This window comes from Engraulis encrasicolus, chromosome 4 (genome assembly GCF_034702125.1).
Source record: "Engraulis encrasicolus isolate BLACKSEA-1 chromosome 4, IST_EnEncr_1.0, whole genome shotgun sequence".
Taxonomy (NCBI): domain Eukaryota; kingdom Metazoa; phylum Chordata; class Actinopteri; order Clupeiformes; family Engraulidae; genus Engraulis; species Engraulis encrasicolus.
Window position 1 is genome coordinate 13366669 of NC_085860.1, and position 24606 is coordinate 13391274.

Consider the following 24606-nt stretch of genomic DNA (forward strand, 5'->3'; position numbering starts at 1 on the left):
GAAAACGGCCAATGATGGTCCACCAAGCTCCCTGGTAATGGTCATGTGTGGCGCGAGATGAGGGGAAACAACTTCGTATTTACCTTTTCGTATATAACAAAGTCGGCGTGCTACAGGTACATTCGTTACCTCTATAACCTTGTTTAGAGTCCTCCTTGCCTTGTAAACAGAATGTACAATACCAATATGATAGGGAAAGTTGAATAAACTACAGGTGGCAGGGCAGTGAAATGGCTAACGGAACCAGTTATGAAGAATTGGACAGAACACTCTCCAACTAGCTAATTGTGCTTGTATGCGCGCGCAGTAATGACATTTTAATCCTGAAATCCTCGACATGGATTAGTAAATGTATCCAAAACACATCACAGATACACCATGAACTGACCTCTCCGAAACAGTTCATATCAATGCTGCAACAAAGTCGGCATGACATGAGGCACCGGGTTATGTTAGCGAACTAGCATACACCACCACAAATGCCTGTTTAGCGGGTAGCTAGCATAGCACACTCGTGAATCCTCAATGTATAACTCTCAAGTTAATACACTAGGCCATGTTTATTGATACGCGTAGGGTTTCGCATCATATGGGGAACTTGAAAATGATTACCTAAATTGACATTGATGTCGCGGAACTTTGAAAACGTTTCCCTCTCAAATCCACATATTTCTATGAAGCTCCTGTCCAGCGCCGCCATCTTGCCCGCTGCATTGGTTTGAGTGGGAAGCGTACAGGAAGCTAGGCGCCTTCAATCCTTTCGAAAATTTAAAGTGACAGTGATATGAAAACAGAAATGCTCCATAAACACTCGCATAAATTACCTGTTTTTTATTTATCAAAGCAACAGACTGACATCTGCATCAGTTAAATTTAGGCTGTCATAATCAAGATCTTGACCTTCTAAATGCTGGTGTGGCTGTAGTAGGCTATGTAGACCTATAGAGCTATTTGCATATTTCAGCACCAGCAGTCTGTTTGTAAACAACACATCATTGTTAAAATCAAGCAGCTGAATGTACCTCAAATTATTTTTGTCAGTCATCATCATTACAATATATGTTTTCTATTTGTAGGCGTGAACACTTTTATTGCTGCCAGTGTGTGTGTGTGTGTGTGTGTGTGTGTGTGTGTGTGTGTGTGTGTGTGTTTATGGTGCATTCCCCAGAGGTAGGAGCTTCCTAGTAGGCAACAAGAAGGCAGCTACCTCCCACTTGAAAGCGTTCCAACCAGCAAGTCAAACAAACTACAAACATGGAGGGACAAAAACTACATATCCACTTCTCAAAGATGACAGCAATGTAAACAACAGCATGCATTTTCATTTAGCCGCATTTCATCTTTGAAATACACAATGTCAATATAACTACACCTTAGAAAAGTTGACAGGCTGTTTTGCAACCGTTAACCTGTCCAAATCAACCTTATTTGTCCATAGAATGGTGATGTGAAACATAAACTATTCCTAACACTGTGCGCTGCCATTGCTGTGATGACATCACGATAGTCAATGGGGCGAAGTCGGTTTGCTTCGCTTTTGCCCCAGCTCGCGACTTGAACATTCCGCTTCAACAGGCGTTCCAATGCATTTCAGCAAGTAGGAGGTCAGAAACATACCATCTCCCAACCCTGGGGAATGCACCATTAGTCCTAGGCCTATAGGCCAGATACTAATATGGGACTGGCACTGGCCTGTGAATGAGTAATGTTTGTTTGAGCGCTGTAAGGCTGTTGCATGGCATTATGGCTACACAGAGAGAGAGAGGGGGGTTGATCGATCAGCCAACCTGTATACATTTTGCCACAAATGAATATGCCTTCAATTTTCTCTGTCTTCTTAGCCAGGCCTACAACTTCAACACAATTTTTTTTTTTGCTTACTTGTTTGGTTGTTTGGTTGTTTTTTGTTTTGTTTTTTTGTTACTCTTTATTATGCCTCCACATGGCTCTGTACGTCTCTTTCCCATAGCCACTGTAGGCCTACATCACGTGTGACAAAGGCAGATGTGCCATAGTGTCCTCAGTTCTCCCAAAACTTGACTGCTGATTAACAACTGCATTAAGAAAACAACCAACACAGATAAAATATTACACAATTTACTTTACTGTTACATTTTACTGAATGTCTCTGGGTTGGTTTCTTTGTCCCACCTGTATGCAGTAATAGAAAGCAAGATATCTTTGCGTGTGCTTTTTTTTCTTATAAAAGAGCTGCATAAAGTCCATGAGGTGGCATGCATGTGCCTGGACTTTACTGTGGGAAGCTAACATATGGAGACATTATAGGAAGAGGGAACCCACACGTTGGGCCCAGGGCTGCTGACATCATCTGTAAGGCCCCATCCACCTAAGTACATACAATGTAATAAGGACCAAATTCTGGGGCCCCTCTCTCCCTGGGCCTGGGACAACTGATCCCTTTGTCCCCCATGTCCGTTTCCCTGATTAGGTGCATATAGCAGCCAGTTCACGCTATATAAAGGTATTGCAAAACCCTTGTGCTTTTGTTGCTCGTTTAAAGGTACGTATGTGTCGAGTCACAAGTGGTGTGCTGCATTGATAATGTTTATGTTGGTAGTCAAATTTTCATAATGTGCGTAGTTTCATAAGGTGTATATTTTTCTGAATGTTTTGAAATGATATCAGCTTATCTGTCCTCAGGTTGCTGCCTAACATGATTGCCGTCAAAATCACATTTGGGCTTCTTGCCCTTGTCGCTTTTGCCTATGCTGAGGTAAGTTTGTTGTCAAGTGTATCTACATACTGTGTGTGTGTGTGTGTGTGTGTGTGTGTGTGTGTGTGTGTGTGTGTGCATCTACTCATGTGTTCATCTGTATGCTTGTGTGTAGTGTTTGTATGAGTACAAGTGTGTGAGTGTTTGCTATTGCACAGTGCTATGTCTGTTCTATAATGACGCCATTTGAGTGGCACCTCATAATTGTTTTTCTCATGCTGTTGTTTCTGCTCTGGTGTATTAATGGCCCGCAACTGACCACGGTGCACACCGTAAATCAAGTAAGTGGTTTTCAAGCTGCCAGGTGTTGGAAACATTTCATATGTGTCAAACCAAGTGTGCAGTATTGTCTTTTTATCATTTCAGAGGAGGCAGAGGAGGACTCCTCTGTTTCTGCACGGCTTGAAAAAGCAAACAGAAATGTTGGTAAGACATCGCTCTCACTACTTTGTATTATTATTATTATTGAAGTTGAAATTCCCTCGTCCTTTCACACTTACATTCCTTTGTTCACTTTCATAGTTATTTGCAAAGAAATATCTGCAATAATAATAAAAGGACACCGACATTTAATCCTGTTGAAACCAAAAGAAACCTTTCCAAACTGCTTTCCAAAATTGTTATATATGAACAAATATTACATTATGATTATTACTTAATACTAAATGTGCGCTGCTGGTCCATTACAGTGCGTAGGCCTGACGAGCCTTATGTAGTGGATGACATTGCCTACGACTCTGAGGGGGAGAGGAATGCCGACCCCTGCACCTCCAGAGGCTGTCTGTGGCCCAAGTCCTCTGACGGAAAGGTTTACGTGCCCTACTACATCACCAACCAGTACTGTGAGTATTAAACGTCTGTTTTTACAAGATGTATATGCAATGGCAAAAAGAAGTACTGGTACTCATCTAAAGAGGTACTGTTGAAAATAAGTACTGTATACAGGTATTACTTTAAAAGTCCTGCTACAACAGAGGCCTAAATTGAGAATGGCCGTACTCTGTAGCAGTGAGTATCGGCTACTACCCGCCCACTTAAAGCGCTGGGTGTATGCAAATATAGCATACCCTGTAAGCAAACAGACTGTGAATTCAAAATGGGACTGTCTATCTCGTTGGCATTTTCCTTTTATGTGTGTGACTTGAAATAGATGAAAGAATAAAAGAAGTAAAGATACACCTACAAGTATTGATCTTAATTTTGCAAAGTGCGGGTAGGTTGAAATTTGTGTTTTCAAGCGTCGTAATGGCCGAAAGTCATGACCCTCAATCAATTTATTGATTAATTTGTTAACTGATTTGATTTAATAACTCTTCAGTAGTTCAGCGATTTGGAAACGTTTGTCAATGTAGGAGTGATAGGCCTACATATGTGCATGTGTGTTTGTGCCTGCGTGTGTGTGCGTGCATGCGTGCGTGCGCGCGGGTGTGTTTAGCTGACCGTGAGCGTTCTGTCATTGAGCGTGGTCTTCAGTCCTTCACCAGCTCCACCTGTATCCGCTTTATTCGCTGGAACAACCACAGGGATTACGTCTATATCAAGTCTGACAGCGGGTAGGAGCATCCATTACTGTCTTCACTTATTCAGATCAATGGCCAGGAGTGGAAAGTAACTAATCATGTCTACATTTACTCAAATTACTGTAATTAAGTACTTAATGAGTATTTTTAATTTTGGAAGTGGGTCTATATTTTGACACAAGTATTGTACTTAAACTACATTTGAATCCGACCTGAGTACTGAGTAAAAATCAGATTGATGATGATCAGATTGATGTGATTGATGCTGAAATCAAGAAAAATTGCTCATTTTAGCTTTAACACAAAACCATTTCAATCATTTCAACCCGTGATCTGTCTTAGATTAATGTGTTGGAATGTGATGCTGCATCAATTCCCATGACAGAGTCAGTCTAGTGAAGTTGGCTATTTCAAATTCAAATCGACCTACTTTTTGGAGCGAATTAATGTTGAGAATTTCAATTTGCCTACTGGAAAACTACGCCAGAATAAAGAGTGGACTGATTTAACTTTGATGCTTTGCACCAATACTTCGTAGCTTTGTTGTTATGATAACTATGCAAATGGATGATTGCTTTTACCAAGACGGACAGTGGTCACGAGAGCAATATTCAAGAAAAGAAATTATCATTTAGGTGGGTTGAGGTGGAAATGGAGACTGTTTATCTCCTGTGCCACCGAGCACCATCACAAGAGATCCTCATTAACCCACACTGATGGAGCTTCCTCCGCCAGCACTAGACCAGAGGTTCCCAAACAGGGGGTTGGGACCCCTAGGGTGGGCGCGAACATACTGAGGGGGGGTCGCGGACCAAAGGGACTTGTATTCACTTGTGTGGTTAATAGATGTATGCTGTCTTGTGGATTTCTAGCCTTGGCCATTTTTTTTACCATAAATATTTTCCAGTTTGTCTGCTAATATTTACTGAAATTACAGTATTTTTTACTTTTACTGATTAAGGCAAGCACTTTTACTTTTACTTGACATTTTACATTACATAACACTTAGTTTATATACTTTTATCCAAACCGACTTTGTTATTTTTTAAGTACAGGCAAGGTATTGGTTACAGTCTCTTGGGAACTTCAGCCATGGAGTGAGGTAGGGAGTGGAAGGGTGGAATTTTATCTTATTCTGATCTAAAGTCCAGCTCCTTCACCGTTAGGCCATGGCACCCCCATTTTCAACACAGAGGAGGTACAAATTGTCATCCCGTTCCTCTTCATCTTCCGCAGTTGCTACTCCTATGTGGGCCGCAGAGGTAATGGCCAGAACATCTCTCTGGATCGCCAGGGCTGCATTTACCACAACACTGTTCAGCACGAGCTGCTGCACGCCCTGGGTTTCAACCATGAGCAGTGTCGTAGTGACCGCGACCAGTACATCCGAGTCCTCCTGCAGAACGTGCAGTCCGGTATATACAGTAGGGTCTTTGCCTGCAAGACCCTCCTTCTATTCATCCTTTTGTTCTGTCATTCAGTCTGTAGGCCTATTGAAATTCCATGCATTTGACATATAATCAAAACGTATTTAAATAATGCTGTATTTCTAGTAGGAGTAGGCGTAGTAGGCCTACTTCTAGTTTAGGCCTATTTGAAATTACATTTTTAAACTTATTTACCACATGTTCACTTTTCACACATATTTACATATAACTTCATATCAGATTTTATATTCCAGAAGTGCTAACACTAGCTCTGCTTCACAATGATCCTGACACAATCAACTGTCTCCACTGTATCATTTGAAATAGGCCTGGCATACGCTTTCGACAAGATCGCCACTCTGAACCAGGGCACTCCGTACGACTACAACTCTGTCATGCAGTACCACAAGTGAGTCCAGATTTTCTTCCAATTGAGATTTAGTTTTATCCTTTAAATTAGTGCCACCCCCAGGGAAAAGATTTGCAGTATATATGCAGTAGGGCCTATACTGTGTATGGGCTTTAATGAAGTCTTATAGTATGGAACATATTGTAAAACTACCCATTCTTCATTTTCCTCATATGTAAGTAATGGGGCTGTAACGATATTGTATCGAATCGAGAAATTGTAATACGCAGTCCCACAAAACTGTATCACAGTGCAAGTAGGCAGAATCGTGATATGCCCTTTACAAGTTCTGTTACCCTTCAGACCAGAAACCTACCACATGATATGAGGTGATAAGTCCTTCCAATCTTCAAATCATCATCATTTTTAAGCTTTGTTTGATTTTAGTAGCCTGTTTTAACCTATTCTGCATATAACCTACTGTAGTTATTTTATAACAATGGTAAATAGCGTATCGTATTGCAGTGTATCAAATCGTGGGTCGATGAGAGATCGTACATGATTGTGGAAAAGTCTGCTTGCACCCTCCTTTGGTATAGAGGATAGAGGCACTAGAGAAATAAAGGTTCAGATATACAGTATATAACATTTCATAGTGTAATCCTCTCATTTCTGGATTTCAGGTATGCCTTCTCCAAGAATGGACAGCCGACCATGCAGCCTTACCCCGACCCTAACGTGCCTTTCGGAACAGCCAAGGAGATGAGCAAGAATGACATTCTTAGACTCAACAGGCTCTACAAGTGTTAATGCCAGAGTAAGTACTGTACTGTATACTGTAGTGGTGTCAACAATAATCGATTCGGCAATGCATCACAATGCAGGACAGGACAATTTAATAATAGATTCGGTAAGTGCCATAATCGATGCAGCAAGTTTCAATTACTTCCGTGGGAATTCCAGAGCAAATGACCTTTAAAATAAAAAAAGCATTGGATGTATCGAATTGCAATGCATCGTAGAATCGCACTGAAACAATTTGTATCGAAACATTACCTCCCGAATCGTAATCTTATCGAATCGTAAGGGCAGTGCCAATTGCACACCAATAGTATACGGTACTGTATAGTATTACACTCAAGTAATTGAAATGAGAAATAATTTGTGTGTGTGTGTGTGTGTGTGTGTGTGTGTGTGTGTGTGTGTGTGTGTGTGTGTGTGTGTGTGTGTGTGTGTGTGTGTGTGTGTGTGTGTGTGTGTGTGTGTGAAAATACATGTTCATGAGTGTGCATGTGTGAAAACATGGAAACAGTTGATAACATATTAATTATGGTTTTAGGACTAACAAGATCACATTTCCATTTCTGCCTGAACAGGAGAACAGCTGGACATGTTTTTTCAGACTGCAGCCATTGCCAGCAATTAAAAGTTGATGAAAAGTATCACTGTGTGAGTGTGCACTCATTTCCTGCATAATGACTATGTTAGAGAGAAGTACAGAATCCCACAAGCTGTCGAATAATAATGCTGCAAGTCTAGTATTTATTTCATTCAACAGAAGTGAGTGGATTTGAAACAGATCATTCACCTGATCCATGTTTTTATAGATTTATGTTTTTATAGATTAGAGATCACACACCAGCATCATGCAGGGAATATCATATCAGATAACCTGTGAACATAAATATGGGAGTTGAAAATGCTGTTTGAACATTTGAATAGCCATTTTTTTCCAACGGGCCTCAACTCATGTACTGTTTAAAGCAGTATGTCTCCACTCTGATATTCCCACTGCCTATCATGCTGCCTTCACCATACACCACCAACCATCCCATTAGAACCTCTTTCTTGCTTCCTTCAACTTTAGGCTACTTGCAGTTACACACATACACAGACACACAGCACATACATGCTTCGATGGTATATTTAAAGGTGCGGTATGTAATATTTGTAGTATTTTGTTTCCAGAATTCATTCTGCTCATTCCCAAATGTTAACTTTCACAAATACTTACAACCAACAACAAATTCAAAATAGTCATTATGAATTGCTAAATTATTCTTTTCATGAAAAGGTGGATCTTCTACGTGTCCACCATTTTGAATTTCCAGTAATAGGCATTGTTAGCTGCAAAATGTACTGTACTCCGGTCATACTAGTAAATATGTGTCTATTAGTAAATATTCATCAAATGATCAAATTTGGCATTAGGTAGCACAAGTTGCAATGAGCAGCATAGTTGCAATAGGCCTACCTAATCTGGCCACCATCCTATATACTGCACCTTTAACAAACCCCAACAAATGCACCTACAGTATCATCCAATGTGAGTCACTCAACACTAGAGCCACACACTAGAGCCTCTTCAGCTCTGTTTGGTTGAATTGGTTTTCTACATATATCAAATGTAGTATTGTCTCCTCCTCGTGTGGGTACTGAATGCAATTCCACATAAACCTTTTGATGCTCTGACTCATGTCTCTTGTAATTCAACATATCTGTTACATTAAATAAAAAAAATAATATCCCCCCACACACACACTACACACACACGTATTATTGGTGTTGTATTATATGGGGTGATATGATCACTCAATATCTAAAAATTATAAATGTGAGTATGAGCCGTCCCATGACGGAATTTATTAAGCGCAACCACAGCACAGAGCCAACAGTTTACCGGTCGCTATAGTGACTTTGTATGCCACTGGACATGACAGGTCCTGTCTGCACAGCTTAAAAAAAAGAGGTTAAGATTACCGGTTAACCCGGTTAACCACCGGTTAATGAGGCTCAGTAGCCGGTTAAGATTTTTTTACATTTTCGCCATCCCTATTCAAAAATTTTCTTCAAAATATTACTAGAAAAATGTTGAACAGAAATATTGGCCAATATATTTGATGATGAAAGACTTATGTTTTAATGTTATGTACGTGTAAAGTACCTTTACTTCTTATCTATATTTAAATGACCTACAAAATATAGGCAACTTGGAGTGCTTGCTGTTTTATATTGGCTGTACTGATAACACTTATTACTTGTCACACTGTCATTTAAGAACACATTCAATATTTGATTAGTTTAGTTTGGTTGGTTTATTTCAACAGGGACCATGTGCAAAGTACACTAGTTACAAAAGTAAAGAGATGACCTGCACCAGATAATATAGCGTACAAGCTAATTTCCATCTGCAGTTCTTGGGCAGGTGAAAAACATTTGTCCTTTATCCAGCAGTGAGAAGCAAGCATGTGTCACACATCAGTTTCATGCCGATATCACCTCTTATGACAACATCAGGCCAAATGGGGTCAGCTGTCTCAGGCCCAGGGAAAGTGGGGAGCCAGATTTCAGTCCCCATTACATTGTATGTATTGAAAGGGGGGCCTTTTCAGATGATTTTGTCCTGGGCCCGGTCAAAGCTGTCAGTGGCCCTGATTGCAAGTGAACTGCCGTATATAAGACAGACTGGCAGGCAGAGTTGGTTGACGTTTGACTGCTGGACAAGTAAAGGGTAAGTTTCAGTCTTTGCTATGAATCTGCAGTGGATCTTGGCCAATGTTAATGCCACACTAGACATCTTTTCAATCAATGTTGTGTGGGCTTCATCATTGACACATGTCAATGGGTCAGCATTATTGTGTGTGTGATAAGCCTGGCTGACAATGTGATACTTAACAACATTTATAAAACAGTTGTGCATTATCATCAAGTTGTTTATAATCACAGTGAAACCATATATTCATGCAGATTTTTTATTGTGTTTTTTGTGCTGTCCATGGGACGGGATGTTGTCAGACTGGTTTCATTCTACGTGATCTCATGTGTCTGGCTTCTCCTGTAGACGCTGAAGATGTTTGTTCAAATCATTCTTGGGGTTTTTGTCCTCTCCTCCGCCTGCGCTGAGGTTTGTACAGCGTGTGTGTGCGTCCGTGCGTCTGTATGTACGTGCATGCATGTGTGTGTGTGAATTCTACATATGAATGCTTATATAATAAAAATATCATGTTTTTGTCTTTTCTCATATTCATACACCTATCCTGACCCTAATATGTGTAAGTTTCTTGCCATATTCATTCCTACTGTCAATACTACTGTATGTATTGCACTCATATGCCTATATGATTTTCAGTTTGTGAGTAATTCAAGTGTATTGACATCTTTGTTAATGATTTCCTTCTAGAGGAGGTTGGTGTTGAGGACACCTCTGTGTCTGGAAGACTTTATAGAGCAAACAAGGATGTAGGTAAGAGATTTCTTAACCCATTGTGTCCTGGAGCGACATATACGCTGCATTCCATTTCTTGAGATTTGAGCTGTTTTATTGAAAATGTGGGCATGTTAGAGCTGACTGAGCACATTCTACAGTAGTACAAGATGAAGGTTCTAGCTTTTAAATGCAACTTATTTCATGTTTTTATGTGCTTCGGAGGCTAAGATATTTAGGTTTTAATAGGGAGAGGGCACCCACAAGGGGCTTGGGCTAAAATGGGTTAATTGGGTACTCAAAAGACGCTTTACATGAAGTTCATAGACACAAACGCACACACACACACAGACACACGCACACACACGCACAAACACACATGCACACACACACACTACAACACATACAGAGAGAGGAAGTGAGGGGGTAAAAGTGGGATTTGGGGTGAGGGGGTTAAGGCCCAGGCCTCAATAAATAAATGTGATTTCAGGTGCTTTTTGAACGTAGCCAATGTGGCTTGGCGGATATGTAGAGGTAGACTGTTCCAAAGGGTGGGGACAGCAACACAGAATGTTTTGTAACTTAACTGGGAGCCAGTGAAGCTGATTGAGTGCGGGGGTAATATGTTGCCACCGCTTTGTGTGTGTGAGGATCCTGGCATTCATGTTTTGGACATGCTGTAGTCTGTCCAGTGCTTTGGGCGGAAGACAATATGACAGTCCAGACTGGAGGTGATGAAGGCATGGATCAGAGTCTCCACAACGGACTCTGACAGTGAGGGTCGGAATCTGCAGATGTTTTTGAGGTGGAAGAAGGCGGATTTGGTGATATTACTGAAGTGGGCTTGGAGTGAGAGATTACAGTCCAGGTTAACACCCAAGTTACACACTTCTTGCAAGGTCCTGATGGTACAGCCATCCACATTCAGTAGGATATCCCCCTCTTCCTTAGACAGAGATGGAGGGGCCACCACCATGTGCTCCGTCTTGTTGTTGATTATCTCAGTTTTATAACTTTTGAGTTTGAGAAAGGTGTGGTTCATCCGGTATTTAATGTCAGTGAGGGAGCAAGTGAGGGTGGAGAATGAAGAGAATGGGGCCCAGGACTGAACCTTGAGGTACTCCGTGTATGACAGGGGTGGTGTGAGATTTGTGTTGATTGATGGTGATATAGTGGAATCTTTCAGACAGTTCAGATTTAAACCAGCAGCGGGCGGTGTTGGTGAGGCCAATGGGCTCCAGAAGGTTTAGAAGGGTGTTATGTAGTAGCGGTGTCCACAATAATCGATTTGGCAATGCAATGCAATGCGGGGCATGGACAATTCAATTCAATGCGGCAAGTTCCAGAATCGATGCGGCAATTTTTTTAAAGGGACATTGTGTGAGATTTCTTTTGTTTATTTCCCGAATTCATGCTACCCATTCACTAATGTTACCTTTTTCATGAATACTTGCCACCACCATAAAATTCTAAGTATTCATTATGACTGGAAAAATTGCACTTTTCATACGTGAAAAGGGGGATCTTCTCCATGGTCCGCCATTTTGAATTTCCAGAAATAGCCATTTTTAGCAGCAAAAATGACTGTATTTGGGCCATACTAGAAAATATTAGTTTATGACTTAGTAAACTTTCATGAAAAGATCAAATTTGGCATTAGGCAACTCAGTTTCAATGAGCATTATATTTGGCCATTTCCTGCACAGTGTCCCTTTAAGTTTCAATTACTTCCGTGGATATTTCAGGAGCAAATGAATGTTAAATTGGAGATGGAGTATAAAAAGTGGCTTCGAGCCCAACAAACATGTTCACACTGATGGTCTGAGCCTCTACACAGTGTACACGCACACACGCACACACACACTCACATAACACATGGCCCTATTTTGGGACCTTTTTCTTTTCTCTTTTCCTTTTATTTACATGCATGCCTTTTGCTTCTGTAGTGGGTTTTATTTATTTTGTTACTAACAGTCTGTTTTATTTTAAAGTCTATTGCTTGTAAACATCTAGCCTGCCTATTGGACACCAGATGGAAATTAGCCCTTGGGCTACAATCTGGCATATTTACATATATGTACATGTATGTATATGTTCATTAATGTGCAATGTCCTGAACAAATAAAGTAAAGTAAAGTAAAGTAAAAGTAAATTAAATAAAAGCACTTCAAAGCATTGAAAACTGCAAGACTGACAGAAAACAGCCAATAAAATGTTGCTCAGTATCTGACTACTTGTATTGCCTCATCATGACTGATGAAACATTTGCTTTGCTTTCAGTAGAAATCTAATGCATTGCAATGCAGAATTGAATCGAAGCGAATCGAATCGAATCGAATCGTTACCTCCCGAATCATAATCGAATCGTATCGTGAGGGCAGTGCCAATGCACACCACTATTATGTAGTAATTTATTTTGTCGAAGGCAGCACTGTCGTCAAAGAGGAGGATATAGTGGGGAAAAAAGGGAAAAAATTAATTCCTTCAATCTTTCCTTGAAATCTTTATTTCCTTTGGGTTAAATAAAGGATCTTTTCTCTGCTACTGATTCATATGAAACTTTATTAGATGTGAAATCCCACTCTTCTTGTGTGTTATCTTATATTATATTATATTATATTATATTATATTATATTATATTATATTATATTATACAGTCTATTTAGCAGATGTTTTTATCCAAAATGACAAGAGCTCAAGCAATTTACAAAGCGTGGGGACCCAGATGTTAACACTGAGTGTGTTTGCCTGTTTGACTAACTGTGCGCTGCCTTTCTGTCTTAAGTGCGTAGGCCTGATGAGCCTTATGTAGTGGATGACATTGCCTACGACTCTGAGGGGGAGAGGAACGCTGACCCCTGCACTTCCAGAGACTGCATGTGGCCCAAGTCCTCAGACGGTCTGGTCTATGTGCCCTACTTCATCACCAATGAGTACTGTGAGTATTAAACACCTGTTTTGGTGTTTGCAATGGCAAAAAATAAGTGCTGGTAGGCCTACTCACCTAAAAAAGGTACTGTTGAAAAGAAGTATTGTATACAGCTAAAATTGACAATTGCCCGTACTCTGTAGCAATGAGCATAGGCTACCCGCCCACTTAAAGCACTGGGTGTATGTAAGTACCATAAGCAATCAGATGGTGAATTCAAAATAGGGCTGGCTATGTCATTGGCATTCTCCTTTTATACAGTATGTGTTACTTGAAATAGAATAAAGAATAAAATAAGTATTGATCTGCTAAAGAATGCAAAATGTGTAGCCTGATAAACCAGACTAAATGTGGATGTCTAATTTAGTCTGGCCTCGATGCATAATACATCCGAAGATTGTTGATGAGAACAACCTTCCCTCAAAACCCTGCCCGCTTTGATTCAAAACACATCTTTGTGTTGTAATTGGTTTGCCAGATTCATGGCATTCTGGCTTCATTGAATCATTATGCGAGGCCAGACCCACCCGTAGACAAAACATTTTGTCGTCCAGCGGGTGGCGCTGGTTCACCAGGCTACAAAATGTGTGTTTTCAAGCTTCGTAATGGCCAAAAGTCAATCTATTGGTTCTTGATTTGTTAATTGATTTGATTTAACAACTCGATTTTTGGAAGCCTTTGTCAGTGAAGAAGTGATAAATAATGTATTTGTGTGTGTGTCTGTGTGTGCGTGGGTGCGTGCGTGTGTGCGTGCGACGTGCGGGCGTGCGGGCGTGTGCGTGTGTGTGTGTTTAGCTGACCGTGAGCGTTCTGTCATTGAGCGTGGTCTTCAGTCCTTCTCCAGCTCCACTTGTATCCGCTTTGTGCGATGGAGCAACCAGAGGGATTATATTTACATCAAGTCTGACACCGGGTAGGAGTCACCATTACTGTCTACTGTGCTGAGAAAACTAATGCTGCAGGTTAGGACTTGGTGCTTGGTCTCTCCATCTCCATGAAATCACAAAATTACACCATATTTTAAATTACATTACATTTAGTTGACACTTTTATCCAAAGCAACTTACAGTTATTTTTTAAGTACAGGGTATTGGTTACAGTCCCTGGAGCAATGTGGGGTTAGGTTCCTTGCTTAAGGGCACTTCAACCATGAAGAGAAGTAGGTAGTGGAAGGGTGGGATTCAAACCAGCAACCTTCTGATCAAAAGCCCATCTGCTTAACCACAAGGCCACGGTCTACCATATTCAACAAGGAGTACTTTCCCTCTCATCTTCCGCAGGTGCTACTCTTACGTGGGCCGTCTCGGTAATGGCCAGACCCTCTCTCTTGGTCGCCAGGGCTGCATCTACCACAACACTGTTCAGCACGAGCTGCTGCACGCCCTGGGCTTCAAGCATGAGCAGTGTCGTAGTGATCGCGACCAGTACATCCGAGTCCTCCTGCAGAACGTGCAGTCCGGTAGGATAGGGGCTTTGGACCCGGGTGCTATAGGGCCTTTGGGTCCAGTAGTACTGTATAAGGGGCTTTGCCTACTCCACCCTCTTTCTGGTTCTCCTTTTTCACTTCCATTCACTTTGCAATAACAAATATGAGAACATATGACATGACATAACAATGTTCATTTGAAATTATACATAATTTTTACATTATACCTTATTTTTACACAGACATATAATATTTAAACGTAGAGCTCACACTTTGACAGTGTTTCACAATGGTCCTGATACAATGAATTATCTCATTTGAAATAGGCCTGGAGTACGCTTTCGACAAGATCGCCACTCTGAACCAGGGCACTCCGTACGACTACAACTCTGTCATGCAGTACCACAAGTGAGTCCAGATTTTCTTCCTTATCATGTTCAGTTTTATCCTCTAAAATAGTGCCTGGTGATTGTAACACTCACGTCACCCCCATCCCTTAGAACACTCACCGGCCACTTTTATTAGGAACACCTCTCTAGTGCTGGGTTGGACCCCCTTTTGTCCTCGGAATTGCCTTAAAGTGGTAGTTCGCTATTTTAGACATTAAGCCCTGTTTGTGTGACTTCTGGGGTGAAGTAGAGATGTTCTCATCACAATTTTGACATTTGGTGCTGAACGGAGCATTTGGGTATCCAAGACTGCAGCCCCCCCACCTTTACATTGACTCCAATAGAGCACTCAAGCAATCGATTATAAAATGGCATTAAACTTTTGTTTGAGAAGACATGGAACTCACCGTGTGGTCAGTGGTAGACAGCGATAAATTGACCCGAAAATTGCAGCGAAACATGCCTTCTAACTGTTGTTTAGCATTTGGCGGACCTATTTTTCCCCAGACGCCGTTGAATAGCAGTAGACATCCAGCCAGTAGGTAGCGATAGTGTGTTGTTTATGTAGCCATCAAGGAGCGAGGTAGAACGGCTATCTTTGAGCGGGACTGGCTACAAAAACTACAGCTTGCATACAAACCATAGATAGTAACGTAAACAAACGCACCCCCATTTCCGGTCGCGCGGAGTAATACTAGTCAAACCAATACAATCAATGAAGACGGACAATAATGAATATATCTTCTCTGGAAGCGTATTTCGCGGTGATTTTCGAGCCAACGTATCGCTGCCCACCTCTGACCACTCGGTGAGTTTCATGTCTCTGCAAACGAAAGTGTCACGGATCAGACAGACGACCAGAGGACCACAATTGCGTCACACAAGGAGATTTATTGAAGTTAGGGAAAGGGGAGTTGGGAGTGAGTGAGGGTTCCAGGGGTTTCAGTGCTGAAGGAGGTTACCAGGGTTACAGGGGTCCCAGTGGTCCGTCCAACGTGCTGTGTGCGTGTCCCCCCCCCAGTGGCAGTGAAGAGTCCAACGGAGCCGGTGGTGGGTGGTCCAGTAGTCCTGGTTGGGGGGGGGGAACACAAACACAACAGCACGATGAAACAAGGCAGAAGTACAGTTCAAGAGAAATCCAAAATCGTTGTGAAAAGTCAGAAGGCTGGTCAGAATTACCGGGGTGGAAGAGTAGTCGGGAGTCGAGAAGGCAGAAGGCAGGTCTTGTTTTCCGGGGAAGAAGAATTGTCAGGGTACAGGCGGGTCCGGGGTCACAAAGGAGTAGTCAGGTAGAATTGCGAGCAAACAGGTTCAGGGTGTGAGCTTTGCAGACGATCTGACAAAGTAGAGCTGAAAGACAAGGCTTTAAATACTGGGAGAGGTTAGTGGGTAATGTAGTGCAGCTGGCAGAGTAATCAGAGGGGAGCAGGGCAGAGACAGGTGGAGCTAGTTTGGGTGAGTAGAGAGTGGTGAGCAGCACTGTGGCAGATAATTGAAACCAATTAAGGTGGTGAACTGGTGGAGTGAGATGGCTCATGACAGAACCCCCCCCCCCCAAGGGACGGCCCCAGAAGTCCCAAGAGCAACACCGCGCTGGGCGGGCGGAGGGGAGCAGGCGGCGGGCTAGAACTCCTCAGAATGGTCCGAGTGAACGTCCAGATCCTCGGAGGAAGGCGGAGAGCCATGATCGGGGGACGGGACAGGGTCAGGGTCTGAGACAGGGCCAGGTGCAGGACAGAAGGCAGAGCGGGCAGGACGGCCAGGGGCTCCCCGGAGGCGGCCCCTACGGGTCACGGGCACTGGAACAGGGTCAGGGCTAGGCACAGGATGAGAAGTCAGGTGGGCAGGACGGTTAGGAGCCCCTCTGGGGCGCCCCCTCCGGATTGCAGGTTGATCAGGATGTAGCCGGTGGAAGGCGGTGATGAGAGTCCGATCCACAATTCGACCAGACGGCACCCAGGTCCTCTCCTCAGGTCCATAGCCCTCCCAGTCGACGAGGTACTGGAGACCCCTACCCCTTCTCCTGGACCGAAGCAGGCGGCGGACGGTGTACACTGGACCACCATCGACGAGCCTTGGAGGAGGAGGAGGAGGTGCAGCAGGGACCAGAGGACTCACGTGAATGGGCTTGATCTTAGACACATGGAAAGTGGGGTGCACCCTCATGGAATTAGGCAATTGGAGCCGGACAGCAGTCGGACTGATCACCTTCTCGATAGGGAATGGGCCTAGGAACCGAGGTGCCAGCTTACGTGACTCCACCCTAAGTGGGAGGTCCTTGGATAATAACCACACCCTTTGGCCCACACGGTAGGTGGGAGCAGGACTTCTCCGGCGGTTGGCTCCAGTCGTGTACCTGGCAATGGACTTGAGGAGTGTGGCACGGGCTTGTGACCAGGTGCGTCGACATCGGCGGGCAAAGGCAAGTGCAGATGGGCAGGTAACCTCCCCTTCCTGGCTGGCGAATAGAGGAGGCTGGTATCCATAGACACATTGGAAGGGGGACATACCGATGGCAGAGCAGGTCAGAGAATTATGTGCATACTCCACCCATGTCAACTGCTGCGACCAGGAATGGGGGTTGCGGGATGACATGCATCGCAGTGCCTTCTCGAGCTCCTGATTTGTGCGCTCTGACTGCCCATTGGATTGGGGATGGAATCCGGAGGTCAGACTGACCGTGGCTCCCAGCAGGTGGCAGAACTCCTTCCAAAAGGCAGAGGAAAATTGTGGGCCACGGTCAGAAACTACATCCTTGGGCAGCCTGTAGATACGGAAGACGTGTTCCAGGACCACCTGGGCGGTCTCCTTGGCGGTTGGGAGCTTGGGAAGGGAAACGAAGTGTGCCATTTTGCTGAAGCGGTCAACTATGGTTAGAATGACCGTCATGCCACTGGAAGGGGGTAGCCCAGTGACAAAGTCAAGGGAGATGTGGGACCAGGGGCGTGTGGGCACAGGCAGAGGCTGCAGCAATCCGGCTGGGGGCTGGCAGGACGACTTGTTTTGGCTGCAGGTGGGACAGGCCTGGACAAATTCTCGTACATCCTTTCTCAGAGAGGGCCACCAGAACCTCTGGTCGAGCAGGTCGTAAGTACGGTTAGCGCCAGGGTGACAAGCTAGACGGGAGTCGTGGCCCCACTGAATGACCTGGGACCTCAGGTTTTTGGGGACAAAGAGGCGGTCAGCTGGGCAAGCGCTGGGACCTGGCTGGTTACGGAGAGCTTTCAGCACCTGTTCTTCGATATCCCAGGTCAGAACTGCTACGATGCAGGGGCTGGGCAGAATTGACACAGGATCCTTGGAGGGGGTGTCATCCTTCTGGAATTGGCGGGAGAGGGCGTCTGGCTTGGTGTTACGTGATCCAGGCCGGTATGACAGAGTAAAGTTAAACCTTGTGAAGAACAGGGCCCAGCGGGACTGCCTTGAGTTCAACCGTTTGGCTGTGCGGATGTACTCCAAGTTTTTATGATCAGTCCAAACGAGGAATGGAACGGTGGACCCCTCCAGCCAGTGACGCCATTCTTCAAGGGCAAGCTTTACAGCTAGCAGCTCTCGGTTCCCTATGTCGTAGTTGCACTCTGAGGGGGACAACCGACGTGAGAAAAAGGCACAGGGATGGAGCTTCTTATCCTCCGCAGCCCACTGAGAAATTACAGCCCCGACTCCCACATCAGAGGCGTCTACCTCCACAATGAATTGGCGGTCCACATCGGGCATCTGGAGGATGGGAGCGGAGGTGAACCTAGCCTTGAGGATGCTGAAGGCTTTGTCAGCTGCTGGGGTCCAGGTGAAGGGTTGCTTGGTGCTGGTTAGAGCAGTGAGAGGAGCAGCAACGGTACTGTAATTGCGGACAAACTTTCTATAAAAGTTGGCAAACCCCAGGAACTGTTGCAGCTTCTTTCTGTTCTCTGGGACTGGCCATGAAGTGACTGCTGATACTTTGGCTGGATCCATTTGAATACTTCCTTCAGCCACGATGTACCCCAGGAAGGCCACTGTCTTGACGTGAAACTCACATTTTTCCGCCTTCACATAAAGGGAATTCTCCAGGAGTCTATGAAGGACTTGCTGGACATGGCGGGTGTGTTCAGACAGGTTTCTGGAGAATATTAAAATGTCATCAAGGTAAATGAAGACAAATTTGTTTAACATGTCCCGTAGCACGTCATTCACAAGGGCCTGGAACACAGCAGGAGCATTGGTGAGGCCAAAAGGCATAACTAGATACTCGTAATGGCCTGTTGGTGTGTTGAAGGCAGTTTTCCATTCATCCCCCTCCCGGATCCGCACTAAGTGGTAAGCGTTTCTGAGATCCAACTTTGTAAAGACAGTGGCTCCCTGGAGCAATTCAAAGGCAGAGGAGAGCAAAGGCAGAGGGTAACGGTTCTTTACCGTGATGTCGTTGAGTCCCCTGTAATCGATGCAGGGGCGAAGAGATCCGTCTTTCTTCCCCACAAAGAAAAAGCCAGCACCAGCAGGAGAAGAAGACGGGCGGATTAACCCTGCAGAGAGACAGTCATTGATGTAGTCCTCCATGGACTGTCTTTCAGGGGCAGACAAAGAATAGAGGCGGCCTCTGGGAGGAGCTGTTCCAGGGAGGAGGTCGATGGCACAGTCGTACGGTCGGTGAGGGGGCAGAGATGTGGCCCTGGCTTTATTAAACACTTCTCTGAGACCATGGTAGCACTCTGGGACACTGGAGAGGTCAGGAGCGGAGTTGGTTGGTACTGGTCAAGGGGGTAGTGCAGCAGCAAGTAGGCAGGTTCGATGGCAGTCCTCTCCCCACTCCCTGATCACCCCGGTCACCCAGTCGAGCTGAGGATTGTGCCGGCGGAGCCATGGGTAACCCAGGATGAGGGGTTGGCCTGGAGAGTGGAGCAGGTGAAACTGGATGGCTTCTTGATGGTTTCCAGACAGGCTCATCAAGACAGGGGCTGTGACATGAGTGACCGATCCAAGTAAGTGTCCGTCCAGTGCCCGGGCAGGAATAGGGGGTGTCAAGCGGAGGTTCTCCAGTCCCAGTTGGTGAGCCAGCTTGATGTCCATGATGTTGGCTTCAGCGCCCGAATCCACCAGAGCAGCCAGGGTGTGAGAGGAGTCAGAGAGACGGAGGTGAACTTGAAGCAGAGGTTTGCGGTCGGAGGACTGGACAGTCATTGAGCTCAACCGGACTCCCCCTATGTCCGATGAGCTTCGGCTTTTAAAGGGCAGGTTGCAACACGATGTCTCTCACCTCCACAGTAGAGACAGAGGTTTGAGGAGAAGCGGCGCTGGCGCTCGGCAGGAGAGAGAGAGGCTCGTCCAATTTCCATAGGCTCAGACTGGTCAAGCTGGCTTGGTTGAGAAGCAGGAGATGGCAAGGGCCCAGTCGAAGTTCTGTGAATGCCGGTGGTTGGTGGATTTTGGCGCCCCCTCTCACGACGGCGAGTCTGTATTCTCCTGTCGATCCGGACAGCCAGTGCGATGGCTTCATCAAGGGTGGAAGGCAGTTCATGGGAGACCAACTCGTCCTTGATATAGTCAGCCAAGCTGTGGAAGAACGCGTCCACCAAGGATGGTGTGTTCCAAGAACTCCGTCTGGCCAAGGTTCTGAAGTCAATCGAATGGTCGGCGACTGTACGTCTGCCTTGACGAATGGTGAACAATTCACGGGATGCCTCTGCGGTTGGTGAATCCAGGTCAAATACCTTCAGCATCTCCTCAGCAAACAGGTCAAAGGTTGCACATGCCGGGGTTTGACGTTCGAACTCTGCCGTTCCCCAGAGTCGAGCTCGGCCAGTCAGGTGAGTAATGGCATATCCGACTTTAGCCCCTTCAGTGGCGAAGGTTCTTGGCTGCAAGGAGAATTGAAGTCGGCAGCTGACCAGGAACGGCCGGACCTGGGTTGGATCACCGTTGAACCGCTCTGGGTTTCCAATATTGGGCTCTGGTGCATTGGCAGCAGCTGCAGTGACCGGTGCAGATGAGTCGGGGGCTGGATTGGTGGGCAGAGTGGCTGGAGCTGGACCGGTGGGCAGAGTGGCTGGAGCTGGGCCGGCGGGCGGAGTGGCTGGAGCTGGGCCGGCGGGCAGAGAGGCTGGGGTAAGGTTGGTGAGGAGTTGGATGATCATGCCGAGTTGTTGTTGCTGATACTGGACCTGTTGCTGTTGCTGCTGGAACTGCTGCTGTTGCTGCTGGAACTGTTGATGCTGTTGGTGGCCGACCTGAAGGAGGGAGGCAATGTCGCCAGTCATGCGGTTCACCTCTCTCTCATTGTGTTCCAGACGTTGCATGGCAGTGGGTTGCTCAGGTTCGTCGGTTTCCATGGTGGCAGAAGTGTGCGCTGGGTCCATGGTTGGTCAGATCGTACTGTCACGGATCAGACAGACGACCAGAGGACCACAATTGCGTCACACAAGGAGATTTATTGAAGTTAGGGAAAGGGGAGTTGGGAGTGAGTGAGGGTTCCAGGGGTTTCAGTGCTGAAGGAGGTTACCAGGGTTACAGGGGTCCCAGTGGTCCGTCCAACGTGCTGTGTGCGTGTCCCCCCCCCAGTGGCAGTGAAGAGTCCAACGGAGCCGGTGGTGGGTGGTCCAGTAGTCCTGGTTGGGGGGGGGGAACACAAACACAACAGCACGATGAAACAAGGCAGAAGTACAGTTCAAGAGAAATCCAAAATCGTTGTGAAAAGTCAGAAGGCTGGTCAGAATTACCGGGGTGGAAGAGTAGTCGGGAGTCGAGAAGGCAGAAGGCAGGTCTTGTTTTCCGGGGAAGAAGAATTGTCAGGGTACAGGCGGGTCCGGGGTCACAAAGGAGTAGTCAGGTAGAATTGCGAGCAAACAGGTTCAGGGTGTGAGCTTTGCAGACGATCTGACAAAGTAGAGCTGAAAGACAAGGCTTTAAATACTGGGAGAGGTTAGTGGGTAATGTAGTGCAGCTGGCAGAGTAATCAGAGGGGAGCAGGGCAGAGACAGGTGGAGCTAGTTTGGGTGAGTAGAGAGTGGTGAGCAGCACTGTGGCAGATAATTGAAACCAATTAAGGTGGTGAACTGGTGGAGTGAGATGGCTCATGACAGAAAGTTTAATGCCATTTTATGATTGATTGCTTGAGTGCTTCATTGGAGTCAATGTAAAGGTGGGGGGGCTGCAGTCTTGAATACCCAAATGCTCCGTTCAGCACCAAATGTCAAAATTGTGATGAGAACATCTCTACTTCACCCCAGAAGTCACACAAACAAGGCTTAATGTCTAAAATAGCGAACTACCACTTTAACTGCCTGCAACAATACTCGGTTGCATTCCAACAAAGATAAATTGGTACTAATTGGCCCAAATTGTGCTAAGAAAATATCCTCATGCCATTATATGCCCAGAGGCGCATCTTGTCACCAGGCAAGGCAGGCAGCCGCTTGGGGCCCCCAAGCCCCTAGATAGTGAATAACAGCTCACACTTTACCACAGTAGTGGCGAATTTGGTTCATATGTTCATTCCTTTGCATTTTTGCTTGGGGCCCCATCTGATCCTAGAATCGCCTCTGTATATGCCCAGCCTGAAACGTTGATGTAAGGCTGGGTCAATCCATGTTTTCATGTTGTTGACGCCAAACTCCGACCATTCCACCTGAGTGTTGCAGTAGATCAAGACTCATCAGACCAGGCAACATTTTTCCGATCTTCTTTTGTCTCATTTTCCTGTTCTTAGCTGACAGGAGTGGCACCAAATGCGTTTTTTTGCTGCTGTAGCTCATTTGCCTCAAGATTTGATGTGCTGTGTAATCAGAGATTCTCTTATGCATACCACAGTTGTAATGAGTGGTTATTTGAATTAATGTTGCCTTTGTATCAGCTCAAACCAGTCTGGCCATTCTCCTCTGACCTCAGCCATCAACAAGGCATTTTTGCCCACAGAACCGCCGCTCATTGTGTTTTTTTCTTTTTCGGACCATTCTTTGTAAATCCTAGAGATGGTTGTGTGTGTGAATACTCCAGTAGATCAGTATTTTCTGAAATAGGCCTACTCAAATCAAGCCCTTTCGGAACCAACAGCCATGTGTAATATTCGATTTCAAGACGGGCTAAGACTGTCAACGGGTGCATCGATAGCTGTCAATCATTCCACAAGGTGCTACTGGAGTATTTTTTGTCAGCACAAATATTAATTTCAATAATACATTTTGAAATATTTAATTTTTTATTCTATTTGCTCTCTCGTTTCTATTGTGCCTTGGAACCAATGACATATCTTTGTGGATTTCAGGTATGCCTTCTCCAAAAATGGACAGCCCACCATGGAGCCTTACCCCGACCCTAACGTGCCTTTCGGAACAGCCACGGAGATGAGCAAGAATGACATTCTTAGAGTCAACAGGCTCTACAAGTGTTAATGACAGAGTAAGTACTATACCACAGAGACTGGATAAGATATAATACTCTTAGAATCTCTATATACAGTATACTGTAAACTGTGTGTGTGTGTGTGTGTGTGTGTGTGTGTGTGTGTGTGTGTGTGTGTGTGTGTGTGTGTGTAAATGCATGTTTATGAGTGTGCATATGTGTACGTGCGTGTGAAAGCAGTTGAGGACATGTTTTAAGGACTAACAAGATCCCATTTCCATTAATGGAAACAGTTGATAACATATTAATTATGATTTGAGGACTAACAAGATCACATTTCCATTTTTGCCTGAACAGGAGAACAACAGGACGTGTTTTTCAGACTGCAGCCATTGTCAGCTATTAAAAGTTTATGAAAAGTATCACTGTGTGAGTGTGCACTTATTTCCTGCATAATGACTATGTTAGAGAGAAGTAGAAAATCCCACACGCTGTCGAATAATAATGCTGCAAGTCTAGTAATTATTTCATTCAACAGAAGTGAGTGGATTTGAAGCAAATAATTCACATGATTTATGTTTTGTAATAGATTTGTACACAAATACTGAAACTACGTATATTAGAGCTAAAACAACAACATCATGTAGGAATATTAGATAACATGTGAACACAGCACACACATGCTTCGATGGTATATTTAGAGTAGAGTAGTAGAGTAGAGTAACTTTATTGATCCCCGAGGAGAAATTCAGGTATCAAGTAGCTTACATCAATACACATAATGTATTTAAATGTACTTAAAGGTGCGTTATATACTGTATATGTGTAGCAGGCCTACTTTGACAATTTGGGCTGAAGCCCACACCTGACTACGCCAGCCCTGAGGGCTATTCCCCTCAGAGCAAAAGTTAAGTTAACTTGGAGAATAGTGAAGATACACTTTAAGTAAGGCACACTGGTTCACAGATACTCAGAGGCAAGAGAAGTATGCTTCCCCGACAAAATGGATATTTATTTCACACAAAGGTCCACAGTACATCACTATCACAACCCCACAACACAGTTGACCCCTCTTCCCCCACACACACACATGCATACACACCCACACACACTCCCAGTACACGGGCAACACTGCCCCAATGCTCACGGGCCCTAGGGCCTGATCCACGACCGTGGAGAGAGGTAACGAGAGCTAAGCGGTAGGGGGGAGTAGCGGAGCAGGCCCCGCCCCAAACGGTACACGTTGGCGAAAGAAAAGACAGAAACTCAATACACACAATAAAAAGAAAGTAAATCACACCAAAGAAATAAATCT

The 24606-nt window shown here is 44.9% G+C and overlaps 3 protein-coding genes across 3 annotated transcripts in view; 2 read left to right on the top strand and 1 right to left on the bottom strand.

Moving 5' to 3' along the window:
* The window catches only part of nup160 (nucleoporin 160), a 32397-nt gene extending 31694 nt beyond the window's left edge, over positions 1 to 703 (bottom strand). The window contains exon 1 of the mRNA XM_063196717.1: positions 613 to 703. Coding sequence (XP_063052787.1) covers positions 613 to 700 — 88 coding nt within the window. The 5' untranslated portion in view covers positions 701 to 703. The remainder of the gene's footprint in view (positions 1 to 612) is intronic.
* Positions 6 to 7469, top strand: LOC134447317 (hatching enzyme 1.2-like). Its single transcript, XM_063196720.1, has 9 exons — positions 6 to 116; positions 2662 to 2734; positions 3103 to 3160; positions 3424 to 3576; positions 4170 to 4287; positions 5491 to 5669; positions 6009 to 6090; positions 6714 to 6847; positions 7407 to 7469. Exons 1-8 carry the CDS (start codon positions 58 to 60, stop codon positions 6838 to 6840), a joined length of 849 nt encoding a protein of 282 aa, XP_063052790.1. The 5' UTR covers positions 6 to 57; the 3' UTR covers positions 6841 to 6847; positions 7407 to 7469.
* Positions 7470 to 9332: 1863 nt separating this feature from the next.
* Positions 9333 to 23690, top strand: LOC134447086 (hatching enzyme 1.2-like). The gene is made up of 9 exons (XM_063196371.1): positions 9333 to 9362; positions 9872 to 9934; positions 10213 to 10273; positions 13020 to 13172; positions 13959 to 14076; positions 14444 to 14622; positions 14916 to 14997; positions 23215 to 23348; positions 23649 to 23690. Exons 1-8 carry the CDS (start codon positions 9333 to 9335, stop codon positions 23339 to 23341), a joined length of 813 nt encoding a protein of 270 aa, XP_063052441.1. The 3' UTR covers positions 23342 to 23348; positions 23649 to 23690.
* The last annotated feature ends 916 nt before the right edge of the window (positions 23691 to 24606 follow it).